At 37.3% G+C, this 23392-nt stretch overlaps 1 protein-coding gene across 3 annotated transcripts in view; it reads right to left on the reverse strand.

Annotated features, from left to right (window-relative positions):
- The window catches only part of Grid2 (glutamate ionotropic receptor delta type subunit 2), a 1426614-nt gene that overhangs the window by 245270 nt on the left and 1157952 nt on the right, over positions 1 to 23392 (reverse strand). For all 3 annotated transcript variants that reach the window (XM_057772140.1, XM_057772147.1, XM_057772131.1), the window contains exon 13: positions 14067 to 14262. In XM_057772140.1, the coding sequence (XP_057628123.1) occupies positions 14067 to 14262 (196 nt within the window). The remainder of the gene's footprint in view (positions 1 to 14066; positions 14263 to 23392) is intronic.

The raw sequence follows: 23392 nt of genomic DNA on the forward strand, positions 1-23392 counted from the left end.
TGAAGGCAGAGGTTCCAGGCCAGCCTGGTCTACATAGTGAGGTCTGAGACAGCCAGGAAAGAGATATGTAAAGAGACACTGTCACAAAACAAGAAAAACAAACATGTGATAACGATGATTATGTTGATGATGATAGTTTCTTGTAGTTTCCTTTAAATGTCACAATCAGTGCAAAATTCCATAGTAAAATTTCAAGTTTTAAAAACTTAAGATGCCAGTGTTCAAGGCAAAGAGCAAAAGTACTGTGCCCTTTTGGATGTTTTCTAAGTAAGCTCCTAAGGGAACTGCTAACTTTGCCTGTCCGTAGTCTTGGCCTATGTCTGACCTTAAGGCCTTTCTTCAGTTTCTAGAAAAAAACATAAAGTAAGAATGTAAAACTAATCATCCTGATAACCACATATATAAAAGTTCATATTGTATATATTTTGTATATTTAGTTATATGTTAGTTATATAGTTATATATTTAGGATGATTAGAATGTTTATATATATAAAAATTTAATTTGAACTGAGATGTGCCTTGGTAGTTTCAGAACAGTTACCTACCATACACAAGCCAAAAGTGCCAAATAATTCTCATTTCAATATTTCTTAAACAAAGTCACATATTTTATCAACATACACACATGAGACTAAGTTTAGCCAGAAATCAATGAGTTTTGCCTGTTTATAAAACATTATAGATGCTGTGACATTTTAAAGATAGTTGCATCATTTTGAAAGACATGCATAAATACATCACATCTTTAGGAGGTAACATCTTAGGACAGTTCAAACATTAGAATTGAGGGATCTGAACCCATAAATAGTCCTTGACTGATTTCTAATAAAGATGATTTTAGTCACTCATGTTGAAACAGACACTAAGAATTACACTTGAAACAGCTTTTAAAATTTAATTCATTGAAGCCACAGAACACTGGCATTATTTATGAGTTATTAGAGGCACAGGGAGAAACTAGTCAATAGGGAGTGTGTGCATATAAATCCCAACCCAACCCAAGTAGAAAACAATCTGGAGCAACAAACATAGAAAAACATAATAGTAAGATAAGATCAGATATGAGGATGGATGTGTTTAAAGAGCTCATAGAAAACTCAATATTCTGGAAAGAAAGCTGGCAATATTTTTCAGTGACTACTGATACAGAACTTGAACACAATCAACCTATAAATAGCAAAAGAAGGTAGCGGAATGCACTGATGGCTGAAAAGAGGTGGGCGGTGCCTGGAAAAGAATGTGGAAGGGGTGTAAGAGAAAGTATCGGGATTTGGCCAAATAGAAGCACGTGCAAGGAAAAGGAAGGCATCAGATAGATCCCACAGGAGAGGCTATTGGCATTCTTTGAGTGAAAATAATGAAGGAGCAAACTCAGAGTAAAGGAGTGAGTAATGGCAGGCCACAGAGACCTCTAAATGCCAGCACAAACAATGTGAGCTACGGTGGGACATTTCAACACCTTTGCAGTAAGATGGATCACTCTTGGTACTATGGTGAGGGAAGATTGATTCGCAGAAGGGGAAAGGTAGCGTTAGTTGTTCCTGCAGTCACAGAGAGTAATAAGGACATGAATTGCTAAACTGTGAGTGAAAAGGGAAAGGTGAGAATTAATAGAAGAGAGGCTACACAGGCAGCTTTGAGAGGTAAGGCAATTAATTCACTTTGTAAGAAAAACGCAGACAATAAAAATTACTCTTCAATTTCCAGAGTGTAAAGCGGGCAGGGCATTGGTGCTTTTGAACCGAAATAAGAAATATGGTCAGATAAGCATCAGCTTGGCGAGAAAGATAATGAGCGCAGTGTCAGACATCAGCCTGGCGGGGGCTGGCAGGGCATCAGGTGGAGAAGCAGAGTGAGTGGATAAGTGATGTTTTCTTCTGACAAAACAGATGCCAGTACCATAGTGCAGAAACATTTGCCATCTGATGTATCCCTCAGTTAACCTCAGCTAGCTGATGAATTGAAAATAAAGAACAAAGATAAGGCAGGATTTGTGCCTTGGTACTGAAAAATTCAAGCATGTGAATGCTTATATCATGCTGTATTATTTTATATTGTATCACTTGTATATATAATATACGTACTATATACATATATATATGTATATAGTACACAGACACACACTGCAACTGGTCTGGAGCTCACTGTGAAAGGCACCCACCATCTTACGACATGGCATTGTCATTAATGCCCCCAAAAGCTAGCGGGCTAGCTAGATCATGCTCATGGCAGGATGGGTGACTCAGCTCATCTGGCTCTCAGTATCAGGAGTGTCCATCCCTGCAAGTGTGGTTCTGTGGTTCTGTGCTGAAGATGAGCGAGCAGTGTATCAAGGTTGAAGTGTGTGGCAGCAGAAATGTTCAAATCACGGCAGTCAGGAGGCAGAGAGCTCCTGTGCTAACCATCCTCTCCTTGTCCCCCATTTACTGAGTTGGGGCCCCCAGCCTATGTCCATATTCAGGGCATCTCTTGTTCCCTCAGGTAATCCTCTTTGGAAATGCCCCGACAGATAAACTCTGAAGAATGCCATTCAAATCTTCTATACAATCCTCAATCCAATTAAATTGACAAGATTGCCATCATACAATATTACCAATTTTAATTTTCATTTGTTAAATTGCCCAAGTCTCACTCCGCATTCTGATTTGTTTCTCTTGATAGATTTAATCGATTGCCAGCCTTTTCTGGCTTAGAAAATCACTAGTGGGCAAACTATTTTGTGGGAGAGACTGAAGCTTATGTTTCAGGACTTTATATGATAAGCCAGCTAAACTTAATTTTATACTGATATAGATTTGAAATATAACAATATTCAAGTTTGTTAGACAGTATAGGACTTACTAAAATGCATATTAAAATTGATTATAGTTTTATATATTTCTACCTTCTCAACAATGAAAATGTCCACTCTTAATAAAATAGACATATATAGGTCATAGATAGGCATATAATAGACATATATATGGATTATGTTATATATATATAGGTGATAGATGAAAGAAAGAAAGATAGATAAAACAAGATAGGTAATAGATTAATGCATGGTGATGGCAGATAATGGCAAGCATTAAGAGAAATTAGAATCTTGTCCTGTGTTTATATAAACAGATGCTTTGGTGCCAAAGATGACACTAAGAGAAAAAGTATGGTTCTCTTCAAAAATATGATTTGAGAACTGAATGATCATATAATACAGCAATTCTACTTCTAATATAAATCCATAAGAATTAAAAGGGAGGATTCTAATAGATAATTATGTACTTGTGATAATGGAAGTCACACTACCCAAGAGGTAAATGTTTCCAAGAGTTCACTGACAATGAAAAGATAAGCAATATGTAATACATGCATTCCAGCATGATGTTTTCCCATCACCATCATGGAGTAATGATAGTTTTTACTTTTTCAACGTTTTCAGGTAGCCATTGAAGTAATTGAACAACATATTGAACAAAATGAAACAGAGATGGCTATGGTAATGGCAATAATACTCCCTGGCAGGAGGGAGAAAAGGGCCACGGAATCTTCAACTGGGATTTCTTCACTGTTCCCTTCTGCTGTCCTATATATGCCTCCCAGTCATCTTGGGAGATGCTAGTGTGTAAAGGCATTGTAACTCAGCTGAATGTGAACTCTCCACAAGGGCATCAGCCTTGATGTGCTGGGACCTTTCAGTGATGCAGCCGTTTGCAAGTCACGTAAGTAACCCTCTACGTATGCTCTGTTAGGAAGCCCAATAAACTAGTTGGTTTGCCATACTGAACTTGGGTAGAATTGTACTTTTTCTGGGGTGAATAGACATCGTTTATGTCTTCCTGGAATAGCTAACACAATGCAATAAAGTGAATACAGTTCAACCTTAAAGTGGAAGAGAATGTTGACACACGTAGTGTCATGAATGAACTGTCAGGATACTTTGCTAAGATATATAAGCCAGTTATGGAAGGACAGATACTGTATGGGACCATCTATATGTGATATTTAGAATGATCAAATTTGTAGAGATGAAAAGTAAAATGGCAAAGGATAGTGGAGTGGGAACAGGAATAGTGGAGGCGTTACTTAATAAAAATCAGTTTTAGTTTTATAAGCCAGAGCTCAGATGAAGTGTGGATGTTGTATAGCAACGTAAATCTATTCACTATCCTTTAACTGCACACTTAAAATACTGAAGATCTTATGTTTTATGTCACTTGTATTTTAGCCAGTTTGAAAAATAAATAAAACCTTTTGATAAAATGTACAGGATCAACAAGATAGTATGAAGAATGGAGCTGAATCTCCAGGTTCCACATGGCAGAAAGACAGAACTGCATATGGCAAGTTGTCTTCTAACCTCCATCATAGTAACACAGCATACACACACACACACACACATACACACAGAGACATGCGTACACTCAGACCTCAACATGTCAACATGACATGCATATACATCTTAAATTAAAAAGAAATATGGTTTAAAAGTTTATGCTAAATGTTATTAAAATATTAATATAAAGTAATCAAATTATATTGCAAACCAACTCATTTTGACTTCAAAAGTGAGTATCTATCTTAGTTGCTGAGTTATTGAAAATATACTTTGCATTTAGAGACCTTGGTATCTATAACTATGTATAATGGAGGATTTTATTTTCTATTAAGAATAAGAATGATTTTATATTGTAACATATTTGTTGTCTCAAATATTCTTGAAGCACTCACTCTTTATTTACTTATTTCTCAGGCTAAGCTAGTGTCCTACTGCAGAGATATAAAGGATTTTTTGTAATATAGATTGATTCAAAATAAGGAAAATAATACTTACAGATATTTAATGAGTGGGGAGGATTTGAAATCAGAAGTTTTAGTGCCCCAAGTGACAATGAATTTGGAGATGTAAGAATAGAAATATAGTGTGGTAATCATGGCCTTTGTGCTTCATCTGGAGAACTCAATCGAGCAGTGGAGAAGAAAATTGCAGTACAATAAAGAACTCATAAATTAGATGAAGAGGAAGGGAGGGAGAGAAGATGGAGGGAAGAAAGAACTTGCTATGGATTTGAAGGGACATCTAGGTTCTGGGGCCTTCAGGGCACAGATGATGCCTATACAGGATTCTGACTACCACCAATGGAGCAGATATTAAGAATGCAAAGTGCATGTTAAAAGCACTTTTTACAGGGGAACAAGCAAACAAGCAGGGCAGTCTGACATCTTCATTAGAAAATACTCATAGAGAATTATTTCAAAATGTTGAGGCTTCTCACCATATATCATGATTTACATCCTTGTTTCTTTTCAGTCTCAGGGATAGAAGCGCAAACAGCAAATGGCTTAAAGACATATTTACAGAACCACTTATTTTTTTTTCTGTTCTTTGCAAAGTAAATGCCGTTCTGTAGAAATATTGGCTGCCAAAAGAAGTGTGTGCTGAAGTGCACACCGGGGCATGTGGATTTATAGTGGAACGTGACCAAGCGTCGTTTTCTGCCATTGCTCCCTGGCAGCAGAGGTGCAGATGTGGGAATGGGCGGGAAGATGAATACATTCAGGATGAAAAGAAGACTATGAAAGACAAAAGATTTCTTTATTATTCATATAAAAAAAGAGCTGGGCCATGTGCCACAAGGTGAAACCCTGGTTAGCCAGAATGCTGGGGCAGGATTTCAAGTTCAAGATTTGCCTGGGTTACAGAGTGTTTCCAAGCCAGACTTTTTTTTTTTTTTATCCTTTTTTAAATAATAAAGGAAAAGGCTAGAAACACAGCTCAGTGGGGAGTTTGCTACAGAATGGGAGCCCTTGGGTTCAATCTACAGTAACACAAAAGACATCTTACATTTATAAAACTGTAATAGAAATGGACAAAGTAAAAATTTGCCTATCTATAGATGTACAAAATATACCTATAAAATGTTCAGTTTCACTAAAACAATCAGAAAATGGAAGATTGAGGTGAAATACTATTCATTCATCATTTTGAGCAAATGAAAAACAAAATAGCTGTAGTGTCCTTAATTCTAAGTTTTGGGCAGGAAGTGAGAGGAATGGGGTACTGGTAATTATTCGCAGTAGGGACTGGTACGTCTGTAGAGACCGTATTACATAACTGTAAATATGCAAACATGAGTGTGCTCCAACTTAGAGCACCAACTTTAGGAGCACGTCTAGAAGAAAACTAGCAGTTACACAAAAACGCAAGTTCAGTATTACTGTTTTCCGGATAGAGTAAACTTCAATGCATTTAACAAATTCATGGGATGTTGGGAAAGTAATGGTGTACAGGTCATATACTCTAACTTGAAACGTGTTTGTGATGTGGTAACTTAAAAAGGTCAAGGTTATTTAAAATAATCAAAATATGAACCAGGACCAGCAAGATGGCTCTGCAGTTAAAAGTGCTCAGTGCCAAGCCTGACGACCTGAGTTCACTCCCCAGGACACAGTGAGGGGAGAGAAGCAACTCCAGCAAGTGTCCTCTGATCTTCATTCAAGAAGGGTGGCAGGTGGCATGCACTTTCCACAATGACACAAATAAATAAACAGAAGGAAAAGTATGACTCAAGCTAAAATCTTTAATGTACACTTATTTGCATATACTGTCTGATTAAATGGCCAAAAAAGTGAGAAAGCTACATGCCTCACTGTCAGTGGAGGCTGACCCTAGGGGTAAAGGAGGTGAGCAAAGTGAATTGATTTTAGAATTCTAGTGGGATTGGAAGTTTAAATTTTCCAACAGAATTTTTGGAGGCACATGGCATTTTCCAGTTTGCGAAAGTTTTAAGTAAGAACTGAGCAAAAGTCGAATACTGTTAAAAGTTCTTACTGTCTAGGAAGCTCTGAGCACAGTGAACGCATGACGAACTCAGAAGTGAAGGCTTCCTGGGCAAGTTTTCTGCTTGAGTTCGCAGGTGTGTGTTAAACCAGCACTAACCATGGGCCTCCCAGGAGGAAACCACCATTGTTGCAAGAAGTGAGCAACTAGACGCTGTGGAACTGAAAGTGACTAATCAGAAGAACTTTAGATAAGGCTTACATTCTGGCTGCAAAATCCAATTTCCAGTATGAAAAAAAAAAAAAAACAAAAAACAAAAAACAAAACCTTAAGGCCATACAGTCTGGCAAGTTGTGTCATTTTTACACCCATAGGAAACCTCATTATTTTGATCAAGATCCACTCCACACACCACATTTTTTTTTTTTTTTTTTTTTTTTTTTTTTTTTTTTTTTTTTTGTCTGAGCATCAAGATAAGAACTTGCAGCTGTGGCATGTTTTGTGTTCTCCAGAATATGCCTCACCCAAACCCCAGTTAAACTGCTAGTGAATACTTAAGACTTTCCTAACTCTAGGTTTCTTCTTCTCCTGTTGAGTAGATATAGAATCAACACTGATTTTATTCAAAATATCCACAAGGGTTATAATTAAAATAAGCTTCTAAAAAATAGAGATTGGCAACACCCATCAAACACAAGGGATTGACTATATATCCGCAGAATGAGAAATGGACTCGATCTCTCTCTTTCTCTCTTCCTTTGTCTCTTTCTCTCTGTGATAACTCCTACAAAAGAACTCTGATTTCTGGAGAGACAGAAAGTGAATCATATCGTTTAATGCGATCTTTTGACAAGAGGGCAAATGGTGCCAACTTTAAGCCCAGCATTATGACAGGCCAATGCTTGGCTTTTCATAGCCTAGAGCTGTTTAGTTTTATTTCCTCAAGTAGTGTTCACCTTGATTCATTTTTTTTATTGTTTTTATTTTTTACTCTGATTTTTGATTGATTTTTATTGAGCTCTACATTTTTCTCTGCTCCCCTCCTTGCCTCTCCACTCCCCTCTTCAACCCTCCCTCAAAGTCCCCATGATGATTCATTTTTGTAATAAAGGCCTAAGCCAGATTTTAAAGTTATACACCCAGTCGGTTATGCTGTTCACTGAAACGCATTTGATCTATCTTTCAGCTTCAGATTGATTACGTTTACTCTACTTTGACATTCCACTCAGTGCCAAATGATATTACAGCACTGTAAGGGGAGGCAAAGTGGACCAACTGGAAAAGAGAATGTGGCTATCATGGATTAGAGGTACCGATGACCAGGATTAAGAATAAATACAACTGTACTGTGGTTGATATTTGTGTTTTACTCATGGCCTTTTTCGCCCTTTGTACAACTTGTTTTGTATGTATTCTCTTAAAGTCTAGTATGTATTGGCCACCCACCATCCTAGCCTCCCCCATCCAATCTGAGGTAGCATTAGCTGCTTATAGACCAAAGTTGGCCAGGCTGTTACCCTAATGTCTCTGTGGTCAGAGGTATCCACATCTCAATCTGCCACTGGGAACATGCGCACCTTTCTGGCACTCTTGGTTCAACACCTCATCACTCCTTGTCTAGAGTCACAGTTATGTTTGGCTTTGTTCACCAAATGCTCACCATCATGCCAAGCCCAAGGTTCCTGGAACCTTATTTATATATTATCCATATGGTTATACATATCCGCTAATTTTAGATAGTTCTCCAGATACTTCTACTGTGCTTTCAGGAGTTCCATCATCATGCAGTCCTTGTGTTTAGGCAGACTGTACAATTAACTGTCATATGGAAATTCTAAGGGAGAAAGGTAAATGGCACTGAAAGTGTTGGGAGAATGAGATCATCTTAGGCAAACCAAAATGGATGGCTCCCTGACCTATACCCCACATTTCTTGTTTGAAGATTTCTTCTGCCTTCTTTTGCTCACTAGAACCTGCTTCTCCTCGGGGCACCATGCTTCTTACTCTTGTCTCATTTGGTGCTACTTTCCTTAGCTAGAATGTTCACACCATCGGGCTGGATCAGGAGCAGACAACCTTTTCACCATTGCAGCACTCCTGGATGCCTATCACTGACATCCTCTAGTCTTTGAGCTCCTGTTACCAGACTGTACTACCTGCTTCTCATCATCTCTACTTGGTTTTATCACGTGGTTTCCTGGCACTCTTCCATATCCAGCTCTCTGTGTATTTTTGGAGATAGACAACCTTTTCCAGTAACTATTTTCCCAGTCTCCTGACTTCCTCATTGCCAAGAGTGTTTTTCCTTTTATTTCAGGCAAGCACTTCCCCACCCTGTCATCTTTAAAAACAGCAGCATTCTTTATAATCTCACGTTCAAATATGTCCTCTCAGAACCAACCTCATACTATTTTAACTCTATTATTTGAGCTCACAGAACCCACTGTCTCCCAAGTCCCACTCTGACCTATAACTGATTGCTCCTGCCATTCTTTTGGTGTCCTCAGTTTTCCTTTCTTATCACATTCATATGCAGATTAGAATCCATGAAAGCAATAATAATAATCACTTGTTTGTGCATAATCAACTCCATTGCCCCTATTGTTTTCTCTGATACTTGTGTATGTAAGACCAGATCTGGAGAAATTTACCATGCCCACTCTGTGTTTATAGTGGGGCAGCTAAATGGGACAGACAGAGAACCTTATTATGCCGATGTATTACATTAATAGTTGTGCCCACTATTGCAGAGGACTCTTCGTCTGATCTAGGAAGTTTACTGACCTAAAGTTTCTTCTGTCTTCCAGAATTACCACCTCTATTTCTTTTTCCCCAAATCTCTACACTAAGACAAAGACCTAAGCTATTGTTTATTCGTATAAATAAAAATAGTTCTAAAGGAACTCTCTTCCTGCCACCACAGATAATAGAAGTAGAGACCCGGCAGTTTATGGGCTTTTGGGAATTACCTCTCTCACCTCCCTTCTCCACCCACCAAAATAGTTTGATAGGTTTCAAAGACTGCTTAGTGTTGTAGTCTGCATTATGTTTCAATAGAGTGGTAGTTGCTGTGGTGTTATTTTAGAACATTGCCAAGTCCCAAGTGTGGGTTCCTTGCTTACATCCAGCTTCCACATGCCCACATTACTTGTTTTTTCCCCCAAGATGTCTTTGCCAAAATGTGACTTCAGTCAGATTACATTTCTGTTCAAAACCCTCTTGAGTTTTTTATCCCTCACACGTGAAAGCCAAATCAGAATGTTCTAGATGATCCTGCATTAGTATGATGTAAACTCTACGATGCACAAGAATTATTCTCACATTTTGTAAGTCTAAGGTCCACCTTCAGAGGCCTCAGGTGGGGCTGAGAGTTGGTGTTTATCATCACCTCTCAGGTGGGGTTCTTGCTGTTGCCGCAGAGGATCATGCTTTAAGGAGTGAGTAAGACACTGTGTTGTTTTTCTCCACTTCACCTTTTGACTTTCTAACTCTCCACTCTTGTTGAAACTCTGGTCCAGATCCTGTAGGCTTATTTCACTAGGTCCCATTCCCTGAATAGTCTACAAAAATCCAGGCATTGCCCACCTTGGAGCTTGGATTGACGGACTCTCAGTGGAAAGATATCTGCCCAGGAACACACCATTATTTCTCAGTCTATCTTTCTCTTTTCATCAGGTTCTCTGTCTTCCCATCCCAACTGCTTCAAGTTTTTATTCCAGGGTCTCCTTTACAGTGAAGCCTTGGTTGCCAAATCTAAGAGGTTAGGACAACCTGGCTGTCCACACTTCAAACCCTCCTCTATGGTTTCTCTATCTTTTCACACTCCTGAACATACAATATGTTTGCTTGTTTGTTTGTTTTACTTTCTTTACTGTTGGCTCACTTGCTAGGAGGTTAACTCCAGAGAAGACTGCATTCCTCTCATCACCACTGAGGCAACTGCCTGATTCACAGAAGGTACCCAAGAATAACCGCTAACTTCCTGAAAAAAAAAAATCCAGTTACATTTCCCAGATCATACCTTTGGAATACTTATGCTGAAATCCCCAGGCAGAACACTGCAGTGCACTGGTTTCAGTTTAATTAGGATGACTCAGCACACGTGACTGTCTTGCAAGAATACGAACTCTCAACTTACTGTGCATTTACGCAGATGTCTCTGGCACAATTGAACAAAAATACCTGAGGGGATCAGGTTAAGCCTTCCTGGAGGGGAAACTGGTAGCTCAATTAAGAACAAGTAGAACCCAAGATATTATTGAGAGCTATTCAACGTTATAGATTGAGAGGACTGTTCTTCCCAGTGATGTGGATGTCTCTGTGAAGCAGTTACTACAGATATGGATTTCTGTTAAAGATACAGCTGAAGAACTCTTTTTTATTTTTTTTTCTATTTCCTGCATCCACAAATTAGAAACCAGTAACAGAGAACAGGAAGTAGCTATGTGAGCTGTATAAGATCAAGTTTCTGGGCACAGAACCCATAGTCAGGCTTCATGTCTTATAGGTCTGGATTTCCGAGCCTTCAGTGAGCTTCGACAGATGAGGAGGTTATTGTTCCATTGCTGATTTTGCTATTTACTAAAACTTGCCTCAAACCTTACAAACTGAACCCAGATGCGCTTTATTATTGCTGTCTATCCTGTGACCAGTCAATTTTCAACTGCCTCCAATTTGGTGAACAAAGTCTACAAACACATTTTACACAGGCTTGCTTATTCATTGGGTCAGGGTTTGCTACCCTTCCGTCAAAGGCAGAAGACACATCTCAGGGGTGGACTTTTTCGCCTCAACTGATTGCTTGTCCTGATCAGTCAACTCTGAGGAAATAGAAATTGCTTTCTACTTCTCAGACTGCACTTTCTTTTTCTTTTTCTTTTTTTATCACATTACAATTATAAATTAAAGAAGGAAATAGCAAGTGATACAGTTTTGTAGTTACAAATTCTTCATAAGTCCATTCTCTTGTTAATCTCTCAAGCTATCTTAAAAGATAGGGTCTGCTTCTGCTCATATTATTTATTGAAACTTTACCTATATAATGCTATTTCATCTTTATTACTTATATATTTTTATGCTTTTGAGATGGGAACTTGCTACATACTCTAGGCTGATCTACAACTTAACAATCCTCTTGCTTCAGCCTCCCAAGTGATGGGTTTATAGAAAAAAATCAACATGCATGGCTTGATTTAGTGTTGACAAAACCTGTATGAGCTAGGAATTGTTATCATAACGATGAAACTTTCAAGTCCCAGCAGGATTCTAACATATATGCTCCAATTTCAGAATTTATTTTAAAAATTGAACGACACTTAAATCCAGGATGAGAGGGCTTCTCGGCTCGTGCTTCCACTGGGAGTATTTTCGTCAATGAGTGAGTAAAATGAGATACTGAGAAAAAACGTGAGCTGTAGATAGTCTCTGCAACTTTCACCTTAACACCCTATTGAAAGTCTCATGGCATCTATCAGCATTTGAGTCATGTTTTCTATCCCTCTCATCTTCTTCACCAGATTCTAGCTCATGAGCCTAGTGACCTTTTCTTTAAAGCTGAACAAATCTCTACTTCCTATCTAGGGGCCTGGCACACAGCTAGTATTTAGCAAATATTTGAAAAAGGATACACTGCTGCATGAATGAACATGTATGTTTGTCTTAAAATACTTTATTGAGATTATATATGTTTGATGAAAGAAAATGAGCTATCTTTGGGCAGCTTTCCCTATTGAACTGTAATACAAGTACAAAATAAGAATTTCTATTTATATTGATACTCAAAAACAGTATTTCTGTTTTTCTGCAGTGGGGGTTGAGTGACGGCCTTATCTACACTGAACACACACTTGGGCATGAAAGTACTCCTCCAGGGCTGCAAAGTTCACTTTTGGTGGTTGATAATACGAAAAAAAATTATTTCTTCAACCCCTTCAAATGAAAAGATTTAATTAGAAGCTCTAATTTAATTACATTCTATAAGTACCTACATGATAAACCTAAAACATCCACCCTTTCTTCCTTCCCTCAATACACATGCTTAGCTAGAGACTGGTTCACTCTATACTCCTAGGTTCTTATTCTGATGATGTCATGCTATTTTTCCAGGAGTCTTTTGAGAAAGACAAGAAAGTCATATTTCCAACCAGCACTTTGGCCTTTAGAAACTGGATCTATATAATGAGGTCAAAGATATCCGAGGATTCACTGGATAGAGCAAGATCATGCATTTCTTCCTTAGAGGCTACTGCTAACATGCTAAGAATATTCACTTTCTTGCAAGCATTGTCAATATTTGTAAAGAAGACAATGATGCCAATGTGGCAATGGCAAAAATGATTTAGGTTGATCCCAAAAGGTGAGAGCCCTACTGGAACCTGAAGCAGAGGAACTAAAGTAATAAAACCCTCCTTTAGAGGAGCATTTGTCTTCTGTGCAGGAAGCTCAGACTCAGGATCAGACCCAGTCTGCTATGAAAGGTCATAGAGAAAAAGTGAAGGTGACTGTTGCTGCTATTGCTATCCATTCTGTTGTCATGGCTGTGACATTTTGTTCATTTGTTCATTCCATGATCACCCAATGAATGCCAACCACAGCTAGTTATTGGTCATAATTTTAACCAAATACTACACAGTTCTTTCAGAGAGGCTGCTGAGACCGGAATTGTTTGTGTTTGTTTGGAAATAAACTACACCCAGAATGAAGAATAGCTTTTAACTTTTTTTAAAAAATAAAATGTGCAAAAGCCTTTCTAAGCCTTTTAAATATATCTACCTCTAAATGGCTGGTTATAGAAAAATAAGCAGATAAAGATTTTCACTTTGGAAAACAGAAACAGTCATTTGCAGGGATTGTATTTGTTAACAAGATTAAATTTTTCTTCCAAATAGATTTAGATAATCACAGATAAAGATAAAGTTATAGTCTTCAGAATAAATGCCGTATGGAAAACACATTGAGCCATTTAAATGAATTGGATAACATGAATGGTATTTGGAATGGGACTTGGGAAAACATATTTAGTCATCATGTTTATAAATCCCTAATCCTTTTCTGTGGCAAATAACATCATCAGTTTTTAGCTTTGGATTTCCAGGGGAAGTTATTGATGAGACTTTACAGGAGACCTGGAATTTTCTCTTGGAGAACATTGAGCTGCCCTGAAACCTTCCTTAAAACAATAAAAATATAATTTATTTAAGTGAAAATTCAATGTCATAATTTCAATAAAAGAGAAAGAAATAAATGTCAATTCGGTCATAACTGTGTTGACAACAACCTGGTGAAAACTAATTATGAAGTGCAGGGTACCTTTTGAATGCCTGCTTGGGACTCCAGAACATTGTTCTCTGACCCGTTGCTTCGGTTGATCATTCTCCACATCTGGGAATACATGCTGTCCCTCTCAAAAGGATTCAGCCCCTTCATGCGGACATGCTGATAGACTGCAGAGTCTAAGACTGTGCCATACGGAATATCTGTTTGCTTAGACAGATCCTGAAGAGACCTTGGTTATAGGGAGAAAAGAAAGACATAAGAAAGAATGCTCAATATGGTTAAGTAGAAATAAAACTGAAGGAACACAAGAGCCATTTATCCAAAGTCAGATACCAAACAATTTTTCTTAACTTGTGATTTCTTAATATTGAAATACAAAGTTTAAGGAGAATTGCTCTAAGTTACACATGGTAAATTATCAATAGAAACCATCGTTAGCAAAGTGAAGGTGAAGGTTTTATTACTAAAGCTTTTGTGTGTACGGAGGCTTCATGAGGGAAAATTGAGCTATCTCATCAAAGTAGGGGCAAATTAGTAGTGACAAATTTAGTTGTTTGTCAGTCTCCCCCTGTGACAAGGCTTGAATGCTTTTATAACATAATTGTGTTTTACATAAACAACATTTTTGGGAGTCTAGTAAATACATAAAACTTAGTATTTGTGATAGTCATTTCTGCATGAAAAATATACAATGTCAAGCAAATTACATATATTATCCACACTGGAATATCTTACACTCATTACACTATTTCACCCAAGTTCCTGATGAGACGGATAAGGAGAATAAATGGGCAGTGTGACACAGCCAAGAGAAAGAGCCAGGATTCAATACAGGGCAGGCTCCTGCTTGAAGATGCCAAAGCTTCTGTTTCCCTGGTTATATTTTATCTAGGGTGTGTATCTCTCTCTCTCTCTCTCTCTCTCTCTCTCTCTTTCTCTCTCTCTCTGTGTGTGTCTGTGTATCTTTGTGCAGGAAGAGAGAGGGAAAGAAAGGAGAAAAATGGGAAAAGAAAAGAGAAAGAGGGTGGGTAGAGTCAGGGAATAGAGAGACAAAGACAGAGAAAAGACTGCTTTTGCTAAATCCAGACAGGACACATTTCATACTGAATATATTTTCAGTTTTTATGATAATACTATAAAATTTCAAAACAACCTTTAAGCTAGAAATAGGATTTCTTTGTCTAAGATTATATAGTTTGTTTCTTTAAATTTATTTGTTTAAAAATTGTTTTTTTTTTGTTTTTTTTTTTTTTTTAAAGAAAAATCTATTTGTGATGTCCAGTTAAGATGGTAGGACAGAAACCAGGAAAATTTACTGGTTGATCACAGGTTGGGAACTATAGGGAATGAAAATGCTTAAACACCCCAGCTGCTACTTCTCTAGACCCTAGGTTTGACTTCATCAACACTTGAAGTCTCTTTACCCTTGTTCCCGTCCTTTCATTGTCTTTCTAACAATGTATAACAGCCAGCCATCTCGCCTCTGCATGTACCTCATCTCTCCTATAAAATGGATTTCAAAAGGCAAGCAGTGGCTATCTTCTCAAATTAAGATGTAGGGTGAAACAGTCAGCTGTCCAGTCCCAGGTGCACCCCCAAATGCAGCTTGGTTTAATTGGACAATTGTGAGTTTGGTCTTCCACCATTGGACCAAACAACATTCTCTATATTCAGAAGACTGAAACAAAAATCCATCTTTTCCATAATTTTCCACCACCATAGTGGTATCTCTCATCAGGCAAATGGAGATAAAAGACTTCTACCAGAAAATCTACAAAGGTGGATTGGTAAGGATTTTATAGAAGGGGTTTCCAGTGACTTTTGCCATGGTCATTATTAGTGCCGTACAGGAAAGATAAAGCTGTGTTTTTGAAAGTTACCATAAAATCTGAGTAGCATCTTGGGTACCACACAGTCACCAGCGCTGTGGAAACACAGCAACTCGGAAGGGGTAAAAACTTCATTTTCACTGACCACAGCCTACAGAACAAAGTCAAGAAAACTCCGTGTTCAAGAGGAGCTGGTAACCCACATAAGAACTATGGACCCTTTAAAAGCAACATAAGCATAGTCTAGGGACCAGTAGAGATCAGTCAAAGAGAAAAATTAAACATTTGGGCCACTGGACTCTCATTTTCTAGATTTTCCCTCAGTTCTTCTCTGGTAGACAACAAAATCAACAAAATGACAGGAGGAGACACCTTTCAAAAATAAATTTAGTGTTGACATAAAAACAGGCAGGTTGACCAATGGGTATTAATCCACACACCTATGAATACCTGATTTTTCACAAAGAAGCTAAAATTATACAATGGAGAAAAGAAAGCATCTTCAACAAATGGTGCTGGCATAAATGTATGTCAGCATATAGAAGAATGCAAATAGATCCATATCTATCCCAATTCACAAAACTCAAGTCCAAGTGTATTAAAGACCTCAATATAAATCCAAACGCAATGAACATGATAGAAGAGAAAGTGGGAATTAGGCTTAAATGCATGAGCACAGGAGACCATTTCCAAAATATAACATCAGTAGCAAAGACATTGAGATCAATAATAAATAAATGGAACCTTCTGAAACTGAGAAGCTTTTGTAAAGCAAAGGACATAGTCAATAAGACAAAAAGGCATCTTACTGAATGGAAAAAGATCTTCACCAACCCCACATCAAACAGAGGACTGATCTCCAAAATGTATAAAGAACTCAAGAAATTAGACATTGAAATACCACATAATCCAATTAAAAATGGGGTATAGGTCTAAACAGAATTCTCAACAGAAGAAACTTAAATGGCTGAAAGACACTTAAGGAAATGTTCAACATCCTTAGCCATCAGAGAAATGAAAATCAAAGTGACACTGAGATACCATCTTACACCAGTCAGTACGGCTAAGATCAAAAACACCAATGATAGCTTATGCTTGAGAGGGTGCAGAATAAGGGAACAGTCCTCAACAACCCTGGAAATCAGTATGGTTGTTTCTCAGAAAATGGGAATCAACCTACCTCAAGACCCAGAAATACCCCTCTTGGGCATATATCTAAAAGATGTTCAATCAAACTACAAGGACATTTGTTCAACTATGTTCATAGCAATGTTAATTGTAATAGCCAGAACCTGAAAACAACCTAGATGTCCCTCAACTGAAGAATGGATAAAGAAAATGTGGTACATTTATGTAAGAGTGCTATTCAGCGGTTAAAAAATACGACATCTTCAAATTTTCATGGAAATGGACAGAACTAGAAAAAAAACATCCTGAGTGAGGTAACCCAGACCCAGAAAGATGAGTATGGTATATACACATTCATATTGGACACTAGTTGTAAAGCAAAGGATAATGATCCTATAGTTCACAAACCCAGAGAAGGTAAATAACAAGGAGAACCCTAAGAGAAACATGTATAGATCCCTTTGGGAAGGGAAATAGACAAGCTCTCCTGAGAAAATTGGGAGCACAGGGTGGAGGGAGAAGGGAAGGTAGAAGGAGAGGAGGAGGTGAGAAGGGTAGAGAGAGGAGAACTTGAAAAAATTGGAATGGTCTAGATAGGGGAAGTACAGAGACAGAGAGCAAGGAAAGAGATATCTTGATAGAGGGGGCCATTATGGGGCTAGCAAGAAACCTGGCACTGAGAAATTCGCAGGAATCCACAAGGATGGTCTCAGCTAAGACCTTAAGCAATAGTGGAGAAGGTACCTGAACTGGCCTTGCCCTGTAGTCAGATTGATGAATATCTTAAATGTCATCACAGAATTCAGCAACTGATGGAAGAAGGAGCTGGGCTGAGCTCCCAAAGTCCAGCTGAAGAGTGGGAGGAGTGAGAATATGAGCAAAGAAGTCAAGACCATGATGGGGCACCCACTGAGACAGCTTATCTGAGCTAATGGGAGCCCACCAACTCCAATCTAATAGTGAGGAAATTAGCATAGGATCAAACTAGTCCCTCTGAATGTGGGTGACAGTTCTATGGCTGGAGCAGACTGTGGGGCCACTGGCAGTGAGACCAGGATTTATCCCTATTTCTTGTACTGGCATTTTGGAACCAATTCTCTTTGGAAGGACACCTTGCTCAGCCTAGATATAGTTGGAGAGGCTTTGGTCCTGCTTCAAAGCAATGTGTTAGACTTTGTTGACTCCCCATGGGGGGGGTGGGATGAGGGGGATGTAGGGAGGGCAGGAGGAAGACAGGGAGTGGGAATTGGAATTGGTATATAAAGGATAGTTTTTTTATAAAAATAAATTTAAAAAGAAAAAATAAATCTAAGTATTAATCATCACAATTTACATCAAAAGACAAAACTGTTTGTATTAGAAGGCAGAATCCTTCTTTCTGCTGCCTCAAGAAGTTCACCATATGGTGAAAAGATGGGAAAAGTGTTCCAAGCAAAGGAAACCAGGAAGCTATCAACTGTTGCTGTTCTAACATCTGACAATATAGACTTCAAGCCAATTTTTATTAGGAGAGATAAAGAGTGCTATTTTATACTCATAGAAGGTGATTGATTCAACACTTATATTAATATATACACAATTAATATATACAATTATATTGAAAATTATAATTTTAAATATGTATGTAAAAATTAAGAGGCTCATCCAACTTCTTAAAACAAACACCATAAGATTAAAAATCATAGATTAACCCAAACAAAATAATAGTTAATGACTTCAATATCTCACTCTCATCATTTGACAGACCAAATATACAAAAGATAAATTAAGAAACACTGGAATTAAATAACATCATAGATCAAATGGACCGAACAAACATCTATTGAACATTGCACCCAAATGCTGAAGAATGCGCTTTCTTTTCATCATCCTATGGAACTGTTATTTTTCTTTTCTTTTCTTTTTTTTAAATAGATCACATAACAGGATAAAAAAAGTCTCAGCAGACAGGAAAACTGAAACTATCACCTGTATTCTGACTACAGTGAGATCATAAAACTAGATGTAAATAGCAAGAGAAACCATATAAAATATATAAGTACATAATGATTAAACAACCTACTACTGAGTGATGACAGATCATTTAGAAATCAAGAAGGATTTTTTCAAAGTTCCTTGAATTATGTGATAATATAAATAAAACATATCAAAATCTGTGAGAGACAGTAAAGATTATTTTAAGAAGGAAGTTCATAGATATAAGTGTTCACATTAAAAATTCAGAGAGATCCCAAATAAAAAACTTGATGGAGAGTCATAAAAAAATTAAAGAAACAATAACAAAACAACCCCAAAAGCAGTATATGGAGAAAAATAGTGAAGATTTAGGTTGAAATTTAGGAAATAAAAATTTAAAAATTTTGAAATTAAAAAACAGTAAGGCAGATTTTGTCCTTTGAAATGACAGAAAGAGAAGACCCAAAAGAATAAATTTAGAGATTGAAAGGGAAACATCACAATAGATAATGAAAACACTCAGACAATCATGAGAACATACTTCAAAAAGTTATATTTCATTAAATTGGAAAAATCTAAAAGAAGTAAGTGGATTTCAAGATATATAATATCTATTAAAGTTATCTCAAGGTAAATAACTTAGATTTATAACAATCAATGAGATAGAAGCAATAATTAACAATCTTCAAACAAACAAACAAGCCAAAAGCTTAGGGCTTGGATTCAGTGCAGAATTCCACCAGATGTACAAAGACAAAATTACCACAAGTAATTCTCAAATTATTTCATAAATTAGAAATGGAAGGGACAGTTAAAAACTATTTTTAGAAAGTTAGTATCACCATGATAACAACAAATGACAAAGATCCAACAACAGCACCAAGGAAGGGATTTATCAGCCAATATCCTTGATGAATATGGACCTAAAAATTCTCCATAAAGTACTTACAAACTATATTCATGCACACATTCAAAGGATTATTCTCCATGATCAAGTTGGTTTCATTTCAGAGATTCATGAATGGTTTGCTACACAAAAATCAACAAATATAATCAACCACAGATGAACTCAAAACATAAATCATATAATCATTTCAATTGATATAGAAAATCCAACGCCCTTTCATAATAAAAACCCTAGAGAGAGTAAGTATGGAGGGAATATATTTGAACACAGTGAAGGCTACCTAAGACTAAAAGATGGTCACCAACACATTAAATGGACAGAAACCTAAAGCATTTCCAGTATAATCAGGAACAAGGTGAAGGTATCTGCTTCCGCAGCTATTACTCAATGTAGTGCTTGAGTAGTTAAACAAGGAATAAAATAAAGGTTGCATAAGTAGGAAAGAAGCGAACCAAACTATCCTAGTTTTCAGAAAACATGAATTGATATACAGAAAATACAAATGAACTCCACCAGGAAACTTCCAGAGTTCATAATTACCTTCAACAAAGTGACAAGTTACAAGATAAGAATATCCAAATCAATAGCCTTCTTCCACACTAAGAGAGCTCAAGCCTGTATCAATTAGGATGCTTCTTGCCTGATGCCTAGATTCCATAGTACTGGAAGAAATTTTGCAGACCACTGGGAATGGGAGGACTCATTAACATTATTACCCAGCTGTGAACCCTGTGAAATACAGTCATGACCAGCACATCAAAACAGGCTCATTGGTTCAATAGTGGCAAGAATGCTATGGTGGCATCCACCTGCATTCTGGCTGAGCTTAAGGCCTGCCCCACAGGATCTATGGCTGGGGGTTCATAGGCCTACTATCATTCTTCTAAATGGACAATGTACCAAACTAGCCTCTAATTTTTTATCTCTCTACCAATAGATTAGTGCAGAGAAGTTTCTTTGTATAATGAATGGTTGTTAATGAAGGAATTTATAACTATTAGGAATGAATGTCAGGGGAGTATTCAGTTACATCTCTATCACACCCTCCCAACAAGGCTCAGGGACTATTGAGGAAGAAGGGACAGAACAAATGTTGGGTAGGACTGAAGTGAATGTCTTCTAACCAGGCAAGACTGATTCAGTGATGATCTCATGATAGCTGTGCTTGCTTGCATAAGATTAGGCCAATAAATGCTTTAGAATGAAGTAGAAAAGGGTTCATGAGTTACCACCCCTAAATGAGGAAATATGGACTGTTGATTTCTTCTTAGAGACTGAGAGAAAAAGTCAGTTTTCTTTAAGGGTGTGATTTCTGGTACTTTGGCCATGCTTCAGTGAATAGTCCCTCACCTAGGATTACATACAGAAAGAGCACAAATTGGAGCCAAATGGTTATTTTAAAGAGAACAAAAAATTGTTTGGGTAGGGTGGTAATGTATGTCTGAGAGCAGTTAGAGATTGTAGGGATAGGAAGGTAAGGTGGATGTGAGAACAGATAGCGATTGTGGGTGAAAGTTTGAGATGAAAATGGTTATAATATATTGTATGAAATTCTCAAAGAATTAATAAAGTATTTTATAGTTATTCATTTATTTATTCATTAAAACTTCAGTCTGTTTATGTAATATTTTTGATTGTATCCCTCAATCACTATCACTACCTCGCTCCAACTCTCCCTAGATTTTTCTACTCAATCTTTCTTCTTCAGTTACTCCTTTAGGTTTGATTGAGCTCTGTGGACTTTGTAACCTACAATACACACTGTACTCCATTGGGGTTCATTTAATTTGGGTACCCAACTTTAATGATTGATATTTAAGAAGTAATATATGTCTTTGGTATACTGTTCACAATTGATGCTGACATGTGTCAAACTTATAGACTCTGGAATGGGAAATGATGTTTGAAACATTATACAGTATTATAAACAGGTATAAATGCCTAAGGCATTTGGTTCACAAACATGGACCATAAATCTCATGTAATTCATACCTCTGACCTTTTGGTGTATTTTTAAATGGAGTTAACTAATGATTTCCTGAAGGTTCTTAAAGCTAATGCTAGCATCGAATGAAGTTCTTGGAGTTCTCCTATAGTTCGCTTGTCTCCAGCATTCAGAAAATTTATTCAAACAAAAATTATGTATCCTGTTCATTATAAGAATACTTTTAATATAAATTTTTAGATTTCTGCTTTATAACATTCTTATAATATTTGTTTTTACTTTACATATATGTTGCACAGATGATAAATTAACAAAGCACTGTTTAAGAACTTTCTTGAATGTCCTATAACTAATGAACTAAATCTACTCTTTGTAAAACAATAAACTAAAAATCCAATACAAGTAAATAGTTGAGGGCAAAGGAAAGATGGAAAAAAAGAATGCCAGTAGGAGGGTACAACTCAGAGCAATTGATTTCTGCAATGTAATATAACTGTCTTGGGGATATTATGACAATAGCACTTCTGTTTTAAGAAGGCCATTCACTTGATGTGGAATTCCCCTCTGTATGCTATGAATATGCTTTATTACCGCTGGTTAATAAAGAAGCTACTTCAGCCCATAGCGAGGCAGAATATAGCCAGGTTTGAATAGATACATAGATAATGTAGGCAGAGTTAAGGACACGCCATGTAGCTGCCAAAGGAGCCAGATGCCAGAAGAAAACCTTATTTGGTAAGTCACAGCCTTTTGGCATAACAAAGATTACTAAAAATAAGTTAATTTAAGATGTAAGAGTTAGCTAATGAGAAGCTTAAGCTAATAGACCAAGCAATGTTATAATTTATATGGTTTCTGTGTGGGTCTGGTCTTTTATTTGGGTCTGGGAGACTAAAAACAAAAGAGCAGTCTCCTCCTACAAAATGGCACACCAATGTGGGGCCATTACATCCACATAAAATTGGAGAAGAAATTCTAGACACAAACGAACAGAGTTAGGCACAGGTTCTTGGTAGCAGCATTTTTCTCAGGTGGGCTTTGTTTGTTAGAGGCAAGCAGAGGTAGAGCTCCTTTAAGAGAAGTCTTTCTGACTCAGTTTTAGCAGCAAAAACTGAGAAAACTTCTCTAAGAGCCTGCTTCTTGGTTCATGCTGGTAGCACAAAACTCTGACTCTTTCAGGAGGTCCTGCACTTAAAAGGGATTTGTGAGCATCTTGCAACTAATTGCTTAATGGTGACAAAGACCCATGTGTCCCTGGAACATGCCTCTGAACATGCCTCTGACATGTTGAACTGGGCAGAGCAAACAGACAGGGCCACAGGGTTGGTCCTAGCCACACCCACTTAATAGGTTAAAAAAAGCACTCCTGGTCAGAAAATGATTACACATACACAATAAAGACAGACTCAGATGAAAAAGATCTCTGAATGGGTCCCACTGTTGGATCAATGTACATAGGCTTGGGAGAGAGAAGAAAAAGGAGTATAGATAGTTATAAAAATAAGTAAATGGTTTTAAAAAATAAAACAAAGCCTTTAAATAGATGGTAAAAGTAACATAAAAGAGTACAGATTATCATAGATTAAAGGAGTAA

This window comes from Chionomys nivalis, chromosome 1 (assembly GCF_950005125.1).
Source record: "Chionomys nivalis chromosome 1, mChiNiv1.1, whole genome shotgun sequence".
In the NCBI taxonomy this organism is placed as follows: domain Eukaryota; kingdom Metazoa; phylum Chordata; class Mammalia; order Rodentia; family Cricetidae; genus Chionomys; species Chionomys nivalis.